Source organism: Lampetra fluviatilis, chromosome 81 (genome assembly GCF_964198595.1).
Source record: "Lampetra fluviatilis chromosome 81, kcLamFluv1.1, whole genome shotgun sequence".
NCBI lineage: Eukaryota > Metazoa > Chordata > Hyperoartia > Petromyzontiformes > Petromyzontidae > Lampetra > Lampetra fluviatilis.
This window is the reverse complement of record NC_136355.1, coordinates 1,418,582-1,437,626: the sequence shown is the minus strand read 5'-3', so window position 1 is coordinate 1,437,626 and position 19,045 is coordinate 1,418,582. Positions and strand designations below refer to the sequence as shown.

Sequence of the window (19,045 nt, the reverse complement as noted above, 5' to 3'; positions counted from 1 at the left end):
TCTTAGGTTATTTTGGTAAAGTCACCATGTAGGTAGAAAATTAAATTAAATTTAATAAAAGTAAAAATAGAAATAAAATAATAAAAAAATCACGCTTCACTTGATGCAGCAAATCTGGCTGTGACGGTCCCACCTGATGACTTGTGTTGCCTCCGAAACGTCGTGATTTATTATTTTATATTTTATTTCTATTGTTACTTTTATTAATTTTTATTTAATTTTTCACCTACACGGTGACTTTACCGAACAAACCTAAGGGCATGAATCCTTGCAGTCACAAAAGCTTCAAATCTAGAGTTAACACAACTAACGCATCGCCTGGCTGATCGCGTTCTTCCACAGGTTGCTAAACTATCTTCTTGGTTCTTTCGGTAAAGTCACGTAGATGGAAATAATAAAATAAAAATATAAAAACGCGACCAGGCGAGGGCAGGAGGCAAGGCCCCGCGTTGTAAAGTTTCAATCAGGACATCGCTTCCATGCTCGCTGCTACTCAAATAACATCCCTACGAGAGAGAGAGAGCGAGGCTCTACCTCGGTAAACAACAACCACAACCACCACCACAACAACAACCACCATCACAACCACCACAACAACAACAACCACCACAACCGCGATGAGAATTTCTTACCTCGGATTTCAGTTCCCGCGCGGAGCGGCAACTTTCCGTTACCTCGTGACGTCACGCGGCAGTAGGTGACATGACGTCACTTGCGGGGTACACCTCCCTCTCGCGTTTGATGCCGATGAGGTCACGCTGAGCGGTGACGTCAGAGGGCGGGGTCAGAGTTCAAGTTTGTTGACAGAAGGGGAGCGGCAGTGTCGTGGTGAGCGCTGCGCTCCGTACCGACCAGCCGAGTTCCATTCCCGCTCGTGGCCAACACCGCCAGTGACGACTTTCTGAGCCGGTCCTGAGCCTCCCCTTCGTCGACTCAGCCTCAAACGAGTACCCGGTGCGGTGTGTCAACATCGCCACTAGGAAGACAAAGGCGGCCGGGCGTGGTGCTGGCCACCCACCCCCTCTGTGTGTGCCGTGACGACCTCCATCGGTGCTGCTACTCGCTATGAGCAGCACTTTGTAGATGTCGTGGCTTGGCTCTCCAGCACACCGCTGGCGACATTTCACGATGACATTTTCACGTCCATAAAAGGAAAATCGCCATACTAACCTAGGCCGTTTTTTGGCAAAATTGATCCAATTTTTTTTAGCTTTTTTGCAACGAAAAGTGCATTCCTTGGTTGCGTTTAGCCTGAGTAGCCCATATATTACGTCAAAAAGTGGGGAATTTCATGCATGAAATTTTCTTATGTAAAAAAGTTAATCGGCATACTGTGCCGTTTTTAGGCTGAATAAGCCCAACTTTCACAGCTTTATTTTAGGACGAAAGTTTATTCCTCTATTGTATTTACCCTTAGTATGCCATGTATTAGATTAAAATGCCGTTTTCAGCATACTAACCTATGCCGTTTTTGGCCAATAATGGGCAAATTTTTACAGCTTCATTTTTCAACAAAAGTGCAATCCTCGGGTGTGCTTAGCCTTAGTATCCTATATATTACGTAAAAAAATGGTAAATTTCACCATGAAATTTTAAAGTAAAAAAATAAAATCGGCCAAAATTGGCCAAACTTTCACAGCCTTATTTGTCGACAAAGGTTCATTGCTCCATTGTATTTAGCCTTAGTTTGCTATGTATTAGATTAAAAGTGGAAAATTTCACGATGAAATGTTCACGTCCCAAACAGAAAATCAACATACTAACCTCTGCCGTTTGTGGCTAATAATGGACAAATATTTGCAACTTCATTTTTCAACAAAAGTGCAATCCTCGGGTGTGCTTAGCCTTAGTATCCTATATATTACGATACAAGGTGGGAAATTTCACGCCGGGTACTTCCCGCGAGTACTCTTATATAAGCACACAACTTCATCTGTGATGAACGCTGCACTTTCCTTCGTTTTCATGCAGGGGGCGCTGCAAACCTACTCGCCCCCTACATGAACGACGGAGGAGCAGGGACAGACGTTCGATCGCGTTGGAATCGATCTGCACACGGCGGTCTTCTGGCACAGCCAGCTCTGTGTCGCCTCATCTCCACCCCACGATCCCAACCAGGTGAAAGTCCGCATCGAACCGAACCCCGGTAAGGCCATCTACTTAACAACTAGAGAAAATTCACACGAAATGTCGTTTTCAATGAAGTCTTCCAGATGGAAAATGATATCAGCTTTTAATTAAGAAATACAATAATCTAATTCAAAAAGAATACAATTCAAAGTTGTTTCATTTTAAAACTTCTAAACGGAGCATCGGGTGCTTGCGTGGATGTGTCGTTCGTGTGAATTTTTTTTGTGACTTTCCTGGCCCAAGGCCGTAAATGGTTGTGAGGGGCGCCGCAGGCAGTGAGGCTTGCTTCAACCCCATGGTTGTCAACATCCAGACGTTAATCGGCAAGGACCATTTCTCGTCCTAGTTCGCCAACATATAAGACATCATGCAAAATTCGAATGAGTGTTGTTGTGCAGAATGTATCTACTAGATGTGCTCTGCCTTGTAACCGAATACAAATCTGTACCAAAAATGCATTTCAAATGTGCTCTTAAAATTACCTCCTTGCTATGAAGCAGATCAGCAGACACGACATCTTTCATTTATCGATCTCTCCATGAAACAAGAGGAATATTTTACACAAACTATAACTAGCACAGCCTTCTGGGAGTCCGTCATTGATTCAGTGCAAGCCACCTGTGGACCCGTATTGGTGCACAGCGTCTCAAGAGCAGCCGGGGTTGCTTCAACTGACAATTACGAATATCCAGACGTTAATCAGCAAGGAGTATTTCTCTTCCTAGTTAGACAAAATCTACGTCAACACGTAATACAAAATTATAATTCGTGTTGTAGAGAATGTATCTCCTCTACGTGTAACTTTTGAGTGGTTTGCCTTGTAACAGATGAATGATCCGAGTGTGCTCACTATTTCAAAGACAATGAGTTGCTCCAGAGGGAGATGCTTCCTGAAAACACAAAAATACCCTTTTACCTGTATCACAAGAACAATGAGTCTCACCTGAGTGATCTGTACAGGTTACTTGCAAAACACACACTTTGTCCTAACATCACTTATTCAATGTTTGACCCTAATAGACAAAATGGTACATGTACGCACACCATCATACAAGTATTCATTCTAAATTATTGACAGGCATATTAACAAAATTTAATTACTGCACTGAAATATACTGCATTAGGTTACATCCTATTAACAAGAAGCTAATTAAAAAAATACGCACCGTCTGCTTAACAGTGTATGTACAACATACTAATGCACCACTCAAAACGAGTCGGCCATTGCATGCTGGCATCTGGGTCAAAATGTAGCAAATTCTAAAAACATTATCTACAAACTCCACAACTGAGATGCCACATCAACCATCGCCCCCTACTGACAGGCTCTTGTCCACATGCAGGCCAGTGCAGGGCCACCACCTTGTGCCACATAGGGGCAGCTGCTACTCGGGGATGCTCTTCAAGTGTTTGAGACGAGAAACGATATAGAACTCATTCTAGATTTGAAGCTTTCGTGACTGCAAGGATTCAAATTCTTAGGTTCTTTCGGTAAAGTCACGTAGGTAAAACATTAAAATTAATGAAAGTAAAATAAAATAAAAATCACGACGTTTCGGAGGCAACACAAGTCTCCGTCATCAGGTGGGACCGTCACAGCCAGATTTGCTGCATCAAGTGAGGCAATGATTCAAGATGTAATCCCTTAAAAGCAAGTTGAGGGGGGAGGAGAGGGGGGGGGGGCTCATCAGAATGTGGTAGCCAATGAATGGAACGTATCGGGAGGGAGGGGGGCGGGGCTCAAAGACGGCACGACGTGCCACGTAGAACGCATCGGGAGGGGGAGGGGGGGAGGGGCCAAAAGAATGCACGACGTGGTACACGAGAGTCGGCGGCGTGGACGTGGTTGTGCGCAAGCAACTACTGCTGCACACGCCAACGCATTGGACAGAGAGGGGGAGGGGAGGCCAAAAGAGAGTGTGGGGTGCAAGTGTACGTGGACATGTTTGTGTACAAGCACCTGTTGATACACATGATAGAAAAGAACGAAAATGCCAATGTTTATACCAGTGCTGGCTGAACAATGAAGAGAGTACTGTTAAACACTGGGGATGTTAACACTCGGTAAAGTAAAGTAAAATAGTGCCTGTCAGATAAGATGGTCCAAAAATGTGTAATTAAGTCTTTTTTGCGTGGTTGCTAACATCTTTCCAATGATTACTAAGTTTGTACCCATCATCACGGTTGAAATTATGTCTGTTTGTATGTTTATAGAACTCCGAGTTGCCGAGGCGATTAAGCAAGCACCATATAAATGCAATTGATAACATAGCGAATGCTTGGGAGCTTATTGGCTCTCGCTCCTGGTTAGAGATCTACCCAACACACAGGTCCACACAGACTGGCCGCTCTTACTCTGCAGGTTGAACCTAGGAATTGAGTGTTCAACTTCATTCTTGTCACAAAAAGCCTGTCACAAAGGTGCGTCTATTGGAGCGACATCGTCACTGGCTTACACATCTACCGGGTCTCCATTTGACTTTGTATTGTCTCGGAGGAAGTCCACCCACACCTCCACTTCCACAAACTGCTGGGAGTTGCCTCGCTCTGCCTCACAGTCAGAATTCTCCTCCTGCTTCACGTTGCCTCCATCGATGTGAAGGTCCGATTTTGGAGTTGAATCTTCATCTTCACATTTTACCTTCACTTCTTCGCTCTTCACCATCACTTCTTCACTCTTCACCATCACTTCTTCACGTTTCACCTCGATACCTTTAAAAGCGTCCAAGCTGGAATTGTCTTCCGGTTCTTGTTTGATGAGGGATGGGCTCATTGCGGCACTTTTACTTTCGCAAGCTGATTTCAGACTCCACTCCTTGTGGATCTTCTGATGCTTGTGTGTTCTCTGGTGTCTTTGAAGAGTAGATGACTGTGCAAACGCCTTCCCACACACACTGCACTTAAAGGGTTTCTCTCCCGTGTGTGTTCTCTGGTGTCTTTCAAGACCAGATGACAGTGCAAACGCCTTCCCACACACACTGCACTTGAAGGGTTTTTCTCCCGTGTGTGTTCTCTGGTGTACTTGAAGAGTTTGATCACGTGCAAATGCCGTCCCGCACAGAGTGCACCTGAAGGGTTTCTCTCTGGTGTGTGTTCTCTGGTGTGCTACAAGATTAGTTGACTGTGAAAACGCCTTCCCACACACACTGCACTTGAAGGGTTTCTCTCCCGTGTGTGTTCTCTGGTGTGTTACAAGAGTAGATGCATCTGAAAACGCCTTCCCACACGCACTGCACTTGAAGGGTTTCTCTCCCGTGTGTGTTCTCTGGTGTACTTGAAGATAATCTTTACGTGCAAATGCCGCCCCGCACAGAGTGCACCTGAAGGGTTTCTCTCTCGTGTGTGTTCTCTGGTGTATTTCAAGATGAGATGAAAATAAAAACGCCTTCCCACACACACTGCACTTAAAGGGTTTCTCTCCCGTGTGAGTTTTCTGGTGTGTTACAAGATTAGTTGACTGTGAAAACGCCTTCCCACACACACTGCACTTGAAGGGTTTCTCTCCCGTGTGTGTTCTCTGGTGTGCTACAAGATTAGTTGACTGTGAAAACGCCTTCCCACACACACTGCACTTGAAGGGTTTCTCTCCCGTGTGTGTTCTCTGGTGTCTTTCAAGAGCAGATGACTGTGCAAACGCCTCCCCACACACACTGCACTTGAAGGGTTTATCTCCCGTGTGCATTCTCTGGTGTTTTACACGAGTAGATGAATCTGAAAACGCCTTCCCACACACACTGCCCTTGAAGGGTTTCTCTCCTGTGTGAGTTTTCTGGTGCCTTGTCAAATGTCCAGGATGATCCGTGCTGTATGCACACCGGTCGCATTGATGCCTTTTTGCACCGAGCCGCGCCGAGTGCCTTTGCTCCATCAGACCAATTCTGCAGAGGAAGCGACAGCTGCAGACAGAAAAAAAGTTACATCCACGTCAGTATCGATGCACAGAGGAATGCATATTTACACAGTAACACATGACTTGTAAGTCGACACTTATTCATATATTCATGACATAGTGAAAAAGTTTCCCAAATTCATCACACGGGCTGGTAGGGCACACAATGAGAGGGTGAATGGTCATAAACATGCCTGGAAGCCCTCGTATCTTCAAAATGAATGTTAACCCAAAACTCAGAGCACGCAATTTTAGGCTGTCTAGCTACAAAAGGAATATTTATGAAAGCTAAATTTAGCTGACATAGCAAAAGGTGTTGAAAATAATACTAATTGTGTTATGCAAAAATGCATAAATTAATGTTCAATCGCAACTTAGAGGTGTGAAGCCAGCCAGGCTCACGATGTCCTTGCACGCTGGAATGAACAGATCTGACTTCAGCTGCATGTGTGTGCTGTGTTAACTTCTTGACTGTTTCCATTCTTATAAAGTTCCAGAGGAAAACAAAAACAAACTATTGTTGTGATACAGTATAACCTCCGTGTTCAATAGAGTTAATAGACTTAACTGCCAACACAAACTTTACACTGTCACACACTGGCATGGTTAAGAGGTGTGTCCAGACCCATGCCTACCCACCTTCATTTGCTCACTATTAATGCTTCCTGACTCCACAAAGTAATTCAATGAGGATTAATCAACACCCCTGAGGCTGCGTGTCTCTCTCGCTCCCCGTGGTGAGATGTTAACTACCTCTCCTGGCATACAGGAAGTCGTGGATTCATCCCAACCCTGACGCCTGCTGTATATTTAGTTTGTGTGTCTTTCTCTCTTCCCGTGGTCGCGTGGATTTCCCTGCGGATCCCCCGATTGTCCCCACTCCACATGCAGAGAGTGAACAACGCCACGCGTCCAGAGTGAACACCGCCACGCGTCCAGAGTGAACACCGCCACGCGTCCAGAGTGAACACCGCCACGCGTCCAGAGTGAACACCGCCACGCGTCCAGAGTGAACACCGCCACGCGTCCAGAGTGAACACCGCCACGCGTCCAGAGTGAACACCGCCACGCGTCCAGAATGAACAACGCCACGCGTCCAGAGTGAACACCGTCACGCGTCCAGAGTGAACACCGCCACGCGTCCAGAGTGAACACCGCCACGCGTCCAGAGTGAACACCGCCACGCGTCCAGAGTGAACACCGCCACGCGTCCAGAGTGAACACCGCCACGCGTCCAGAGTGAACAACGCCACGCGTCCAGAGTGAACACCGCCACGCGTCCAGAGTGAACACCGCCACGCGTCCAGAGTGAACACCACCACGCGTCCAGAGTGAACACCGCCACGCGTCCAGAGTGAACAACGCCACGCGTCCAGAGTGAACACCGCCACGCGTCCAGAGTGAACACCGCCACGCGTCCAGAGTGAACACCGCCACGCGTCCAGAGTGAACACCGTCACGCGTCTAGAGTGAACACCGCCACGCGTCCAGAGTGAACACCGCCACGCGTCCAGAGTGAACACCACCACGCTGTTGACAAGCCTCACCTTGTTGTTGTTGTTGTTGTGAGCAGGTCGCTTCTGAAAACAAGAGCGGTACAGCAGCTCAAGCGGGCGTGGCCTGGTAAAAAATGAAAAAAAAAAGTGTGAATATTTCAAATAAAACAAAGTTACAAAGTAGCGAGCCAGGTGAAGAGAAATTAAAACTTAAGCAAGATACTCTTTGGTTCTTTCGGTAAAGTCACGTAGAATAAATAAATAAATCAATTTATAGTTTCTGTTTCATTTATTTGGTATAGCCGCGTGAGCCATTCGGCTCTTGAATCGGATGCAACCGTAACAAACAAAAAACTAAAACATGAACGAGGAAACATCTTAAAGTGACTATGTGACTGTGCAAACATTAAAATCCAGGGAAAAACAGCAAAATATTCCACAAAAAGCACCTAAACCAACGCTGTGTGCAAATAGCATACGACGTTTCGATTGCAACACAAGCAATCATCATCAGGTACAAATGAAAGAGAAAAAAAACCTAGTAAACTTAGAAATGTAATGCAATACAACAGAGAGTCAGCTAACATAACAGTCAACACCCCAACTGGTTGATAACGTTCTTCCAAAGATTGCTCAATTTGAGAGAGAGACAAAACAGACACAGAGACACATAGACAGACACATAAGCAGAGAGAGATGACAGAAAGACACAGAGAGAGAGACACACACATAGACACACAGAGAGAGATGACACAGAGACACACAAAGAGAGACACACACATACAGTGAGGTAAAAAAGTATTTGATCCCCTGCTGATTTTGTACGTTTGCCCACTGACAAAGAAATGATCAGTCTATAATTTTAATGGTAGGTTTATTTGAACAGTGAGAGACAGAATAACAACAACAAAAATCCAGAAAAACGCATGTCAAAAATGTTATAAATTGATTTGCATTTTAATGAGGGAAATAAGTATTTGACCCCCTCTCAATCAGAATGATTTCTGGCTCCCAGGTGTCTTTTATACAGGTAACGAGCTGAGATTAGGAGCACACTCTTAAAGGGAGTGCTCCTAATATCAGCTTGTTACCTGTATAAAAGACACCTGTTCACAGTAGAAATCAATCAATCAGATTCCAAACTCTCCACCATGGCCAAGACCAAAGAGCTCTCCAAGGATGTCAGGGACAAGATTGTAGACCTACACAAGGCTGGAATGGGCTACAAGACCATCGCCAAGCAGCTTGGCGATAAGGTGACAACAGTTGGTGCGATTATTCGCAAATGGAAGAAACACAAAAGAACTGTAAATCTCACTCGGCCTGGGGCTCCATGCAAGATCTCACCTCGTGGAGTTGCAATGATCATGAAAACGGTGAGGAATCAGCCCAGAACTACACGGGAGGATCTTGTCAATGATCTCAAGGCAGCTGAGACTATAGTCACCAAGAAAACAGTTGGTAACACACTACGCCGTGAAGGACTGAAATCCTGCAGCGCCCGCAAGGTCCCCCTGCTCAAGAAAGCACATTTACATGCCCATCTGAAGTTTGCCAATGAACATCTGAATGATTCAGAGGACAACTGGGTGAAAGTGTTGTGGTCAGATGAGATCAAAATGGAGCTCTTTGGCATCAACTCAACTCGCCGCGTTTGGAAGAGGAATGCTGCCTATCACCCCAAGAACACCATCACCACCGTCAAACATGGAGATGGAAACATTATGCTTTGGGGGTGTTTTTCTGCTAAAGGGACATGACAACTTCACCGCATCAAAGGGACGATGGACGGGGCCATGTACTGTCAAATCTTGGGTGAGAACCTCCTTCCCTCAGCCAGGGCATTGAAAATAGGTCGTGGATGGGTATTCCAGCATGACAATGACCCAAAACACACGGCCAAGGCAACAAAGGAGTGGCTCAAGAAGAAGCACATTAAGGTCCTGGAGTGGCCTAGCCAGTCTCCAGACCTTAATCCCATAGAAAATATGTGGAGGGAGCTGAAGGTTCGAGTTGCCAAACGTCAGCCTCGAAACCTTAATGACTTGGAGAAGATCTGCAAAGAGGAGTGGGACAAAATCCCTCCTGAAATGTGTGCAAACCTGGTGGCCAACTACAAGAAACGTCTGAACTCTGTGATTGCCAACAAGGGTTTTGCCACCAAGTACTAAGTCATGTTTTGCAGAGGGGTCAAATACTTATTTCCCTCATTAAAACGCAAATCCATTTATAACATTTTGACATGCGTTTTTCTGGATTTTTGTTGTTGTTATTCTGTCTCTCACTGTTCAAATAAACCTACCATTAAAATTATAGACTGATCATTTCTTTGTCAGTGGGCAATCGTACAAAATCAGCAGGGGATCAAATACTCTTTTCCCTCACTGTAGACACACAGACAGATGACACAGACACACAGAGAGAGACACACACACATAGACACAGAGAGATGACACAGAGACACACAGAGAGAGACACAAGCACACAGAGAAACAACGCCTGTGTCGAGGCCTTAAATAGAGAGAGGGGCAGAGAGAGGGGGGGGGGCAGAGAGAGGGGGGGGGTAGAGAGGGGGGGGGGTAGAGAAATTAGCACGTCAATGCAAGGCCGTAGCCATGGAGTCAACATTGGGGGGGACCAAATCTTCCAGGGGGGTCTGGGGTCCCCCCCCCAGAAAAATATCTAAATTTGAAAACTCATTTCCTGCCATTTCCTCCCAAACATATTTTTAAAAGTGCACTAACACATGGGATGGAATTTGTTTTATTTGATACAATAATGTCTAATAGTGTATTGTATTACATTGCTCTGTTTTTTCTTTTTTACCTTTTCTTGTTTCATAGTATGTAATGGCAGAGATTAGGGATTCATAAAGTACAACGCAATCATATAAACAGAAATCTATGCATTGTGATATGAAGACAACTCCAGATTTCGTGGCCAAGGTTTAGCAAATTGTTCTTTTTATTAACAGAGCATCGCAATTATTATTTACAAATATTTTACAGAAATATATTGGAGGGGCATATTTGATTATTATAATTATTATAACATATTATGATTATTATAACATGTTATAATTATTATAACATATACTTATTATAACATTATAATTAATATATATTATATTTATTATAACATTATAATTACGGCCTTGTGTCAATGAGAGATTTGGAGCTTTGGTGACTGCACACAGAGAGAGACACTTAATCAAACAAACTTAATATTTGAAATGTAATACAACACAGAGAGTCGGTCAACACACCAACTGACGTACTCTTAGGTTGTTTCGGTAAAGTCACCATGTCGGTAACAAATTAATTTAAAATTAATAAAAGTAAAAATAGAAATAAAATAATAAAAAATCACGCCTCACTTGATGCAGCAAATCTGGCTGTGACGGTCCCACCTGATGACGGAGACTTGTGTTGCCTCCGAAACGTCGTTATTTTTTATTTAATATTTTATTTCTATTGTTACTTTTATTAATTTTTATTTATTTTTTCACCTACACGGTGACTTTACCTAACAAACCTAAGAGCATGAATCCTTGCAGTCACAAAAGCTTCAAATCTAGAGTTAACACAACTAACGCATCGCCTGGCTGATCGCGTTCTTCCACAGGTTGCTAAACTATCTTCTTGGTTCTTTCGGTAAAGTCACGTAGAATGGAAATAATAAAATAATAAAAATTATTTAACATATTAGTTTTACTATTTTATTATTTCCATTCTACGTGATGTAAAACATATTAAAAGTTTATTATGTTACATTTTTATTGTTTTATGTTTATTATTTCATTATTTCCATTCTACGTGATGACTTTACCGAAAGAACCAAGCAGATGAATCACTGCAGTCACGAAAGAAGCTTTACATCGAAATTGCTCAACGAAGCGAGAGAATTGAAGCGAACGCGATCAGGCGAGGGCAGGAGGCAAGGCCCCGCGTTGTAAAGTTTCAATCAGGACATCGCTTCCATGCTCGCTGCTACTCAATTGACATCCCTACGAGAGAGAGAGAGCGAGGCTCTACCTCGGTAAACAACAACCACAACCACCACCACAACAACCACCACAACAACAACCACCACAACAACCACCACCACAACCGCGATCAGAATTTCTTACCTCGGATTTCAGTTCCCGCGCGGAGCGGCAACTTTCCGTTACCTCGTGACGTCACGCGGCAGCAGGTGACATGACGTCACTTGCGGGGTACACCTCCCCCTGGCGTTTGATGCCGATGAGGTCACGCTGAGCGGTGACGTCAAGTTTGTTGACAGAAAGGGAGCGGCAGTGTCGAAACGGCCTCAAACGAGAACCCGGTGCGGTGTGTCAACATCGCCAGCACTGGGGAGACAAAGGCGGCCGGGCGTGGTGCTGGCCACCCACCCCCTCTGTGTGTGCCGTGACGACCTCCATCGGTGCTGCTACTCGCTATGAGCAGCGCTTTGTAGATGTCGTGGCTTGGCTCTCCAGCACACCGCTGGCGACATTTCACGATGACATTTTCACGTCCATAAAAGATAATCGCCATACTAACCTAGGCCGTTTTTTGGCAAAATCGATCAAAATTTTTTTAGCTTTTTTTTGCAACGAAAAGTGCATTCCTTGGTTGTGTTTAGCCTGAGTAGCCCATATATTACGTCAAAAAGTGGGGAATTTCATGCATGAAATTTTCGAATGTAAAAAAGTTAATCGGCATACTGTGTCGTTTTTAGGCTCAATAAGCCCAACTTTGACAGCTTTATTTTAGGACGAAAGTTAATTCCTCCATTGTATTTAGCCTTAGTATGCCACGTATTAGATTAAAAGTGGAAAATTTCACGATGAAATGTTCACGTCCCAAACAGAAAATCGACATACTAACCTCTGCCGTTTTTGGCTAAAATTGAACGAATTTTTACAGCTGTATTTTTTAACAAAAAGTGCATTCCTCGGTTGTGTTTAGACTGCCTAGCCTATATATTACATTAAAAGTGGGAAATTTGACCATGAAATTTGAAGTAAAAAGATCAAATCGGCATACTTTACCGATGCTGTTCTTGGCCAAAATTTTCTCAATTTTCATAGCTAGATTTTCCAAGAAAAAGTGAATTCCTCCATTTTGTTCAGCATTAGTATGCTCTATGTTACTTTAAAAGTGGGAAATTTCACGATTACATTTTCACGTCCCAAAAATAAAATCGGGGATACTTACTTATGCCGGTTTTAACCAAAATGAGCCAAATTTTCATAGCTTTCTTTTTCAACAAAAAGTTCATTCATCAATTGTATTTACCCTTAGTATGCTATGTATTAGATTAAAAGTTGAACATTTTATGATGAAATGTGCACGTCCCAATATATAAAATCGGTATACTAACCTATGCCGTTTTTGGCCAATAATGGACAAATATTTGCAACTTCATTTTTCAACAAAAGTGCAATCCTCGGGTGTGTTTAGCCTTAGTATCCTATATATTACGATACAAGGTGGGAAATTTCACGCTGGGTACTTCCCGCGAGTACTCTTATATAAGCACACAACTTCATCTGTGATGAACGCTGCACTTTCCTTCGTTTTCATGCAGGAGGCACTGCAAACCTACTCGCCCCCTACATGAACGACGGAGGAGCAGGGACAGACGTTCGATCGCGTTGGAATCGATCTGCAGACGGCGGTCTTCTGGCACGGCCAGCTCTGTGTCGCCTTATCTCCACCCCGCGATCCCAACCAGGAGAAAGTCCGCATCGAACCGAACCCCGGAAAGGCCATTTTCCTCACGACTAGAGAAAATTCACACGAAATGTTGTTTTCAATGAAGTCTTCCAGATGGAAAATATCGGCTTTTAATGAAGAAATACAATAATCAAATGCAAAACAATATACAATTCAAAGTTGTTTCATATTAAAACTTCAAAAGGGAGCATCGGGTGCTTGCGTGGATGCGTCGTTCGTGGACAATTTTTTTCGTGACTTTCCTGGCCCAAGGCCGTAAATGGTTGTGAGGGGCACCGCAGGCGGTCAGGCTTGCTACACCCCATGGTTGTCAACATCCAGACGTTAATCGGCAAGGACCATTTCTCGTCCTAATTCGACAAAATCTACGTCAACACGTAATACAAAATTATAATTCGTGTTGTTGAGAATGTATCTCCACTATGTGTAACTTTTGAGTGGTATGCCTTGTAACAGATGAATGATCCGAGTGTGCTCCCTATTTCAAAGACGATGAGTTGCTCCAGAGGGAGATGCTTCCTGAAAACACAAAAGTACCCTTTGACCTGTACCACAAGAACAATGAGTCTCACCTGAGTGATCTGTACAGGCTACTTGCAAAACACACACTTTGTCCTAACATCACTTATTCAATGTTTGACCCTTATAGACAAAATGGTACATGTACGCACACCATCATACAAGTATTCATTCTAAATTATTGACAGGCATATTAACAAAATTGAATTACTGCACTGAAATATACTGCATTACGTTACATCCTATTAACAAGAAGCTAATTAAAAATATACGCACCATCTGCTTAACAGTGTATGTACAACATACTAATGCACCATTCAAAACGAGTCGGCCATTGCATGCTGGCGTCTGGGTCAAAATTGATGAAATTCTAAACATTACCGACAAACTCCACAACTGAGATGCCACATCAACCATCGCCCCCTACTGACAGGCTCTTGTCCACATGCAGGCCGGTGCAGGGCCACCACCTTGTGCCACACAGGGGCAGCTGCTACTTGGGGATGCTCTTCGAGTGTTTGAAACGAGATACGATGCAAAACTCTGAGTTGCCGAGGCGATTAAGCAAGCACCATATAAATGCAATTGATAACATAGTGAATGCTTGGGAGCTTATTGGCTCTCGCTCCTGGTTAGAGATATACCCAACCCACAGGTCCACAAAGACTGGCCGCTCTTACCCTGCAGGTTGAACATAGGAATTGAGTGTTCAACTTCACATTCTTGTCATTAACAGCCTGTGACAAAGGTGCATCTATTGGAGCGACATCGTCTCAGGCTTACACATCTACCGGGTCTCCATTTGACTTTGTATTCTCAGAGGAAGTCCACCCACACCTCCACTTCCACAAACTGCTGGGAGTTGCCTCGCTCTGCCTCACAGTCAGAATTCTCCTCCTGCTTCACGTTGCCTCCATCGAAGTGAAGGTCCCATTTGGGAGTTGAATCTTCATCTTCACATTTTACCTTCACTTCTTCGCTCTTCACCATCACGTCTTCACATTTCACGTTCACCTCTTCATATTTCACCTCGATACCCTTAAAAGTGTCCAAGCTGGGATTTTCTTCCGGTTCTTGTTTCACGAGGGATGGGCTCATTGCGGCACTTTGACTTTCACAAGCTGATTTCAGACTCCACTCCTTGTGGATCTTCTGATGCTTCTGTTTTCTCTGGTGTCTTTGAAGATTTGATGACTGTGCAAACACCTTCCCACACACACTGCACTTGAAGGGTTTCTCTCCCGTGTGTGTTCTCTGGTGTCTTTCAAGAGCAGATGAATGTGCAAACGCCTTCCCACACACAGTGCACTTGAAGGGTTTCTCTCCCATGTGTGTTCTCTGGTGTCTTTCAAGAGCAGATAACTGTGCAAACGCCTCCCCACACACACTGCACTTGAAGGGTTTGTCTCCCGTGTGTCTTCTCTGGTGGACATGAAGAGCAGATGGATCTGAAAACGCCTTCCCACACAAACTGCACTTGAAGGGTTTCTCTCCCGTGTGTGTTCTCTGGTGTATTACAAGAGCAGATGAATGTGCAAACGCCTTCCCACACACACTGCACTTGAAGGGTTTCTCTCCCGTGTGTGTTCTCTGGTGTCTTTGAAGAGCAGATGACTTTGAAAACGCCTTCCCACACACAGTGCACTTGAAGGGTTTCTCTCCCGAGTGTGTTCTCTGGTGTGCTACAAGAGCAAATGACTGTGCAAACGCCTTCCCACACACTCTGCACTGGAAGGGTTTCTCTCCCGTGTGTGTTCTCTGGTGTGCTACAAGAGCAAATGACTGTGCAAACGCCTTCCCGCACACTCTGCACTGGAAGGGTTTCTCTCCCGTGTGTGTTCTCTGGTGTTTTTTAAGAGCACATGACTTTGAAAACGCCTTCCCACACACACTGCACTTGAAGGGTTTCTCTCCCGTGTGTGTTCTCTGGTGTGCTACAAGAGCAGATGACTGTGCAAACGCCTTCCCACACACACTGCACTTGAAAGGTTTCTCTCCCGTGTGTGTTCTCTGGTGTATTACAAGAATAGATGAATGTGCAAACGGCTTCCCACACACACTGCACTTGAAGGGTTTCTCTCGTGTGTGAGTTCTCTGGTGCCGTGTCAATTTTCCAGGATGATCCGTGCTGTATGCACACCGGTCGCATTGTTGCCTTGTCGTACCGAGCTTCGCCGAGTGCCTTTGCTCCATCAGACAAATTCGGCAGATGAAGCGACAGAGGCAGCGACAGCTGCAGACAGAAAAAAAATAATATCCACACAGAGGAATGCATATATACACAGTGACACGTGAATTACAAGTCTATACTTATTCATATATTCATGACATAGTGAAAAAGTTTACCAAATTCATCACACGGGCTGCTATGGCACACAATGAGGGTGAATGGTCATAAACATGCCTGGAAGCCCTCGTATCTTCAAAATGAATGTTAACCCAAAACTCCGAGCACACAATTTCGGCTGTCTGGCTACAAAAGGAATATTTCTAAAAGCTAAATTCAGTTTACATGAATTTCGATTTAAAGTTTTCATGACTGCAGGGATTAATCTTCTTGGCTCTTTCGGTAAAGTCACGTATAAGGGAAATAATGAAATAATTAAACATAATACAATTATCACAACGTTTCGGCCACAACACAAGCAGCCATCCTCAGGTGAAGAACAGGTCTGTCGGAAAGGCAGCGTCTGAATGCGTCATTCAGACGCTGTCTTTCCGAACCAAGAAGATCAGTTGATATAGCAAAAGGTGTTGAAAATAATACTATTTGTGTTATGCAGAAATGCATAAATTAATGTTCAATCGCAACTTAGAGGTGTGAAGCCAGCCAGGCTTACGATGTCCTTGAATGCTGATCTGACTTCAGCTGCATGTGTGTGCTGTGTTAACTTCTCGACTGTTTCCATTCTTATGAAGCGTTTCAGAGGAAAACGAAAACAAACTATTGTTGTGATATAACCTCCGTGTTCAATAGAGTTAATAGACTTTACTGCCAACACAAACTTTACACTGTCACACACTGGCATGGTTAAGAGGTGTGTCCAGACCCATGCCTAACCACCTTCATCCGCTCACTATTAATGCTTCCTGACTCCACCAAGTAATTCATTGAGGATCAATCAACATTGCCAAGGCTGCGTGTCTCTCTGTGGTGAGATGTTAACTACCTCTCCTGGCATACAGGAAGTCGTGGGTTCAATCGCGACCCTGACGCCTGCTGTATATTTGGAGTTTGCGTGTCTCTTTCTCTCTTCCCGTGGTCGCGTGGATTTCCCTCCGGATCCCCCGCTTGTCCCCACTCCACATGCAGAGAGTGAACACCGCCACGCGTCCAGAGTGAACACCGCCACGTGTCTAGAGTGAACACCGCCACGTGTCTACAGTGAACACCACCACGCGTCTAGAGTGAACACCGCCACGCGTCCAGAGTGAACACCGCCACGCGTCTAGAATGAACACCGCCACGCATCTCGAGTGAACACCGCCACGCGTCCAGAGCGAACACCACCACGCGTCTAGAATGAACACCGCCACGCGTCCAGAGCGAACACCGCCACGCGTCTAGAATGAACACCGCCACGCGTCCAGAGCGAACACCGCCACGTGTCTAGAGTGAACACCGCCACGTGTCTACAGTGAACACCACCACGCGTCCAGAGTGAACACCGCCACGCATCTCGAGTGAACACCGCCACGCGTCCAGAGCGAACACCGCCACGCGTCCAGAGCGAACACCGCCACGTGTCTAGAGTGAACACCGCCATGTGTCTACAGTGAACACCACCACGCGTCCAGAGTGAACACCGCCACGTGTCTAGAGTGAACACCGCCACGTGTCTAGAGTGAACACCGCCACGTGTCTAGAGTGAACACCGCCACGCGTCCAGAGTGAACACCGCCACGCGTCTAGAGTGAACACCTCCACGCGTCTAGAGTGAACACCGTCACACGTCCAGAGTGAACACCACCACGCTGTTGACAAGCCCCACCTTGTTGTTATTGTTGTTGTGGGCAGGTCGCTTCTGAAAACAAGAGCGGTACAGCAGCTCAAGCGGGCTTGGCCTGGTAAAAATAAAAACTGTGTTAATATTTAAAGTAAAACAAAGTTACAAAGTGGCGAGTCGGGTGAAGACAAATTCAACTTAAGCGAGAGATAATTGGTTTTTTACCTTTCTATCTGGCAACAAAACTGACACCTTTTTTTACGAGGAGTCTTGTTTGCATAGACCACAATACCTGCAGTCGTAATGCAAACAAAAAAACATAACTCTGATAATGTATGTGCACTGTCCTTGAAGTTGATTGGTCCACACCCGAGACAGCTTTCCTTAGAGCCTAGTCTCACATGGTGTTGGACCAGATGACGGCAAAAGGCGCACAACTCAAAGACAATGCACCATAAGAGTGTAGAGGTGTAATTGTGGAAATGTATGGGCACGGATGGGTAACAAACACAAGGGGCGTGGCTAGGGCCGTACACAGAGGAGGTGCTCACACCGACGTCCGCACCTGCATCCCCCACGGGCCCCTCCCAGGGGCCGAGTGCTATAAAAGGTGGTGAGCCGGAGTGCTCGAGGTCGAGTGTTAGCTTTAACCAGTGAAGAGTGAAGACCAGCTAGAATAGGCCCCGGAGCTCCCCTGGCTCGCTGTCCTTGTCAGGACCGACCAGGGAAAGCCGGTGGCGTGGCCCCGAGAGCCCAGACTGACGTTCTTATAAGAGCCAGTCTGGAGACTCCGTAGTGGAGGACTCGGGCGTAGGTTAGCGGGGTTAGGCGTTGTGTCTCCCTGTTAGACGAGTGAAGGGGACGATACCCCTTCAAGTGGTGTGTGTACCCGTTACTGTACACGAGTTGGTATTCATAAATAAGTGTGCCTCCGACCCCGTCGTCAAAGCGTCCTAAATACTTACTACAAGAGTATGAGAGCTCGGGGTAAGCATTTACACCATTGGTACCACCACCACAACCAACATCACCCCCACCACAACCACCACCACAAGCACCACCACCACCACAAGCACCACCACAACCACAACCACCACAACCGCGATGAGAATTTCTCACCTCGGATTTTAGTTCCCGGGCGGAGCGGCAACTTTCTGGTCCCTCGCGACGTCACGCGGCAGCAGGTGACATGACGTCACTTGCGGGGTACGATGACACTCCCCTCCCACAATGAACGGCTCTCAACTAGCGACGGCTTTCACGAATAAATTATGTTAATGAGGCGCCAGTCACCGGGCGTGGCTTTGCCCAAATAAGGATTTGCACTGGGACAGATATCGG

At 45.4% G+C, this 19,045-nt stretch overlaps 1 protein-coding gene across 1 annotated transcript in view; it reads right to left on the bottom strand.

The window, feature by feature from the left end:
• Positions 1–17,817, bottom strand: part of LOC144953706 (uncharacterized) — a 42,865-nt gene extending 25,048 nt beyond the window's left edge. The window contains exons 1-4 of the mRNA XM_078884266.1: positions 17,750–17,817; positions 14,964–15,990; positions 4,586–5,851; positions 713–758 (exon numbers count right to left, since the gene is read on the bottom strand). Of these exons, the coding sequence (XP_078740392.1) occupies positions 713–758; positions 4,586–5,851; positions 14,964–15,950 (2,299 nt within the window). The 5' untranslated portion in view covers positions 15,951–15,990; positions 17,750–17,817. The remainder of the gene's footprint in view (positions 1–712; positions 759–4,585; positions 5,852–14,963; positions 15,991–17,749) is intronic.
• Positions 17,818–19,045: the final 1,228 nt, after the last annotated feature.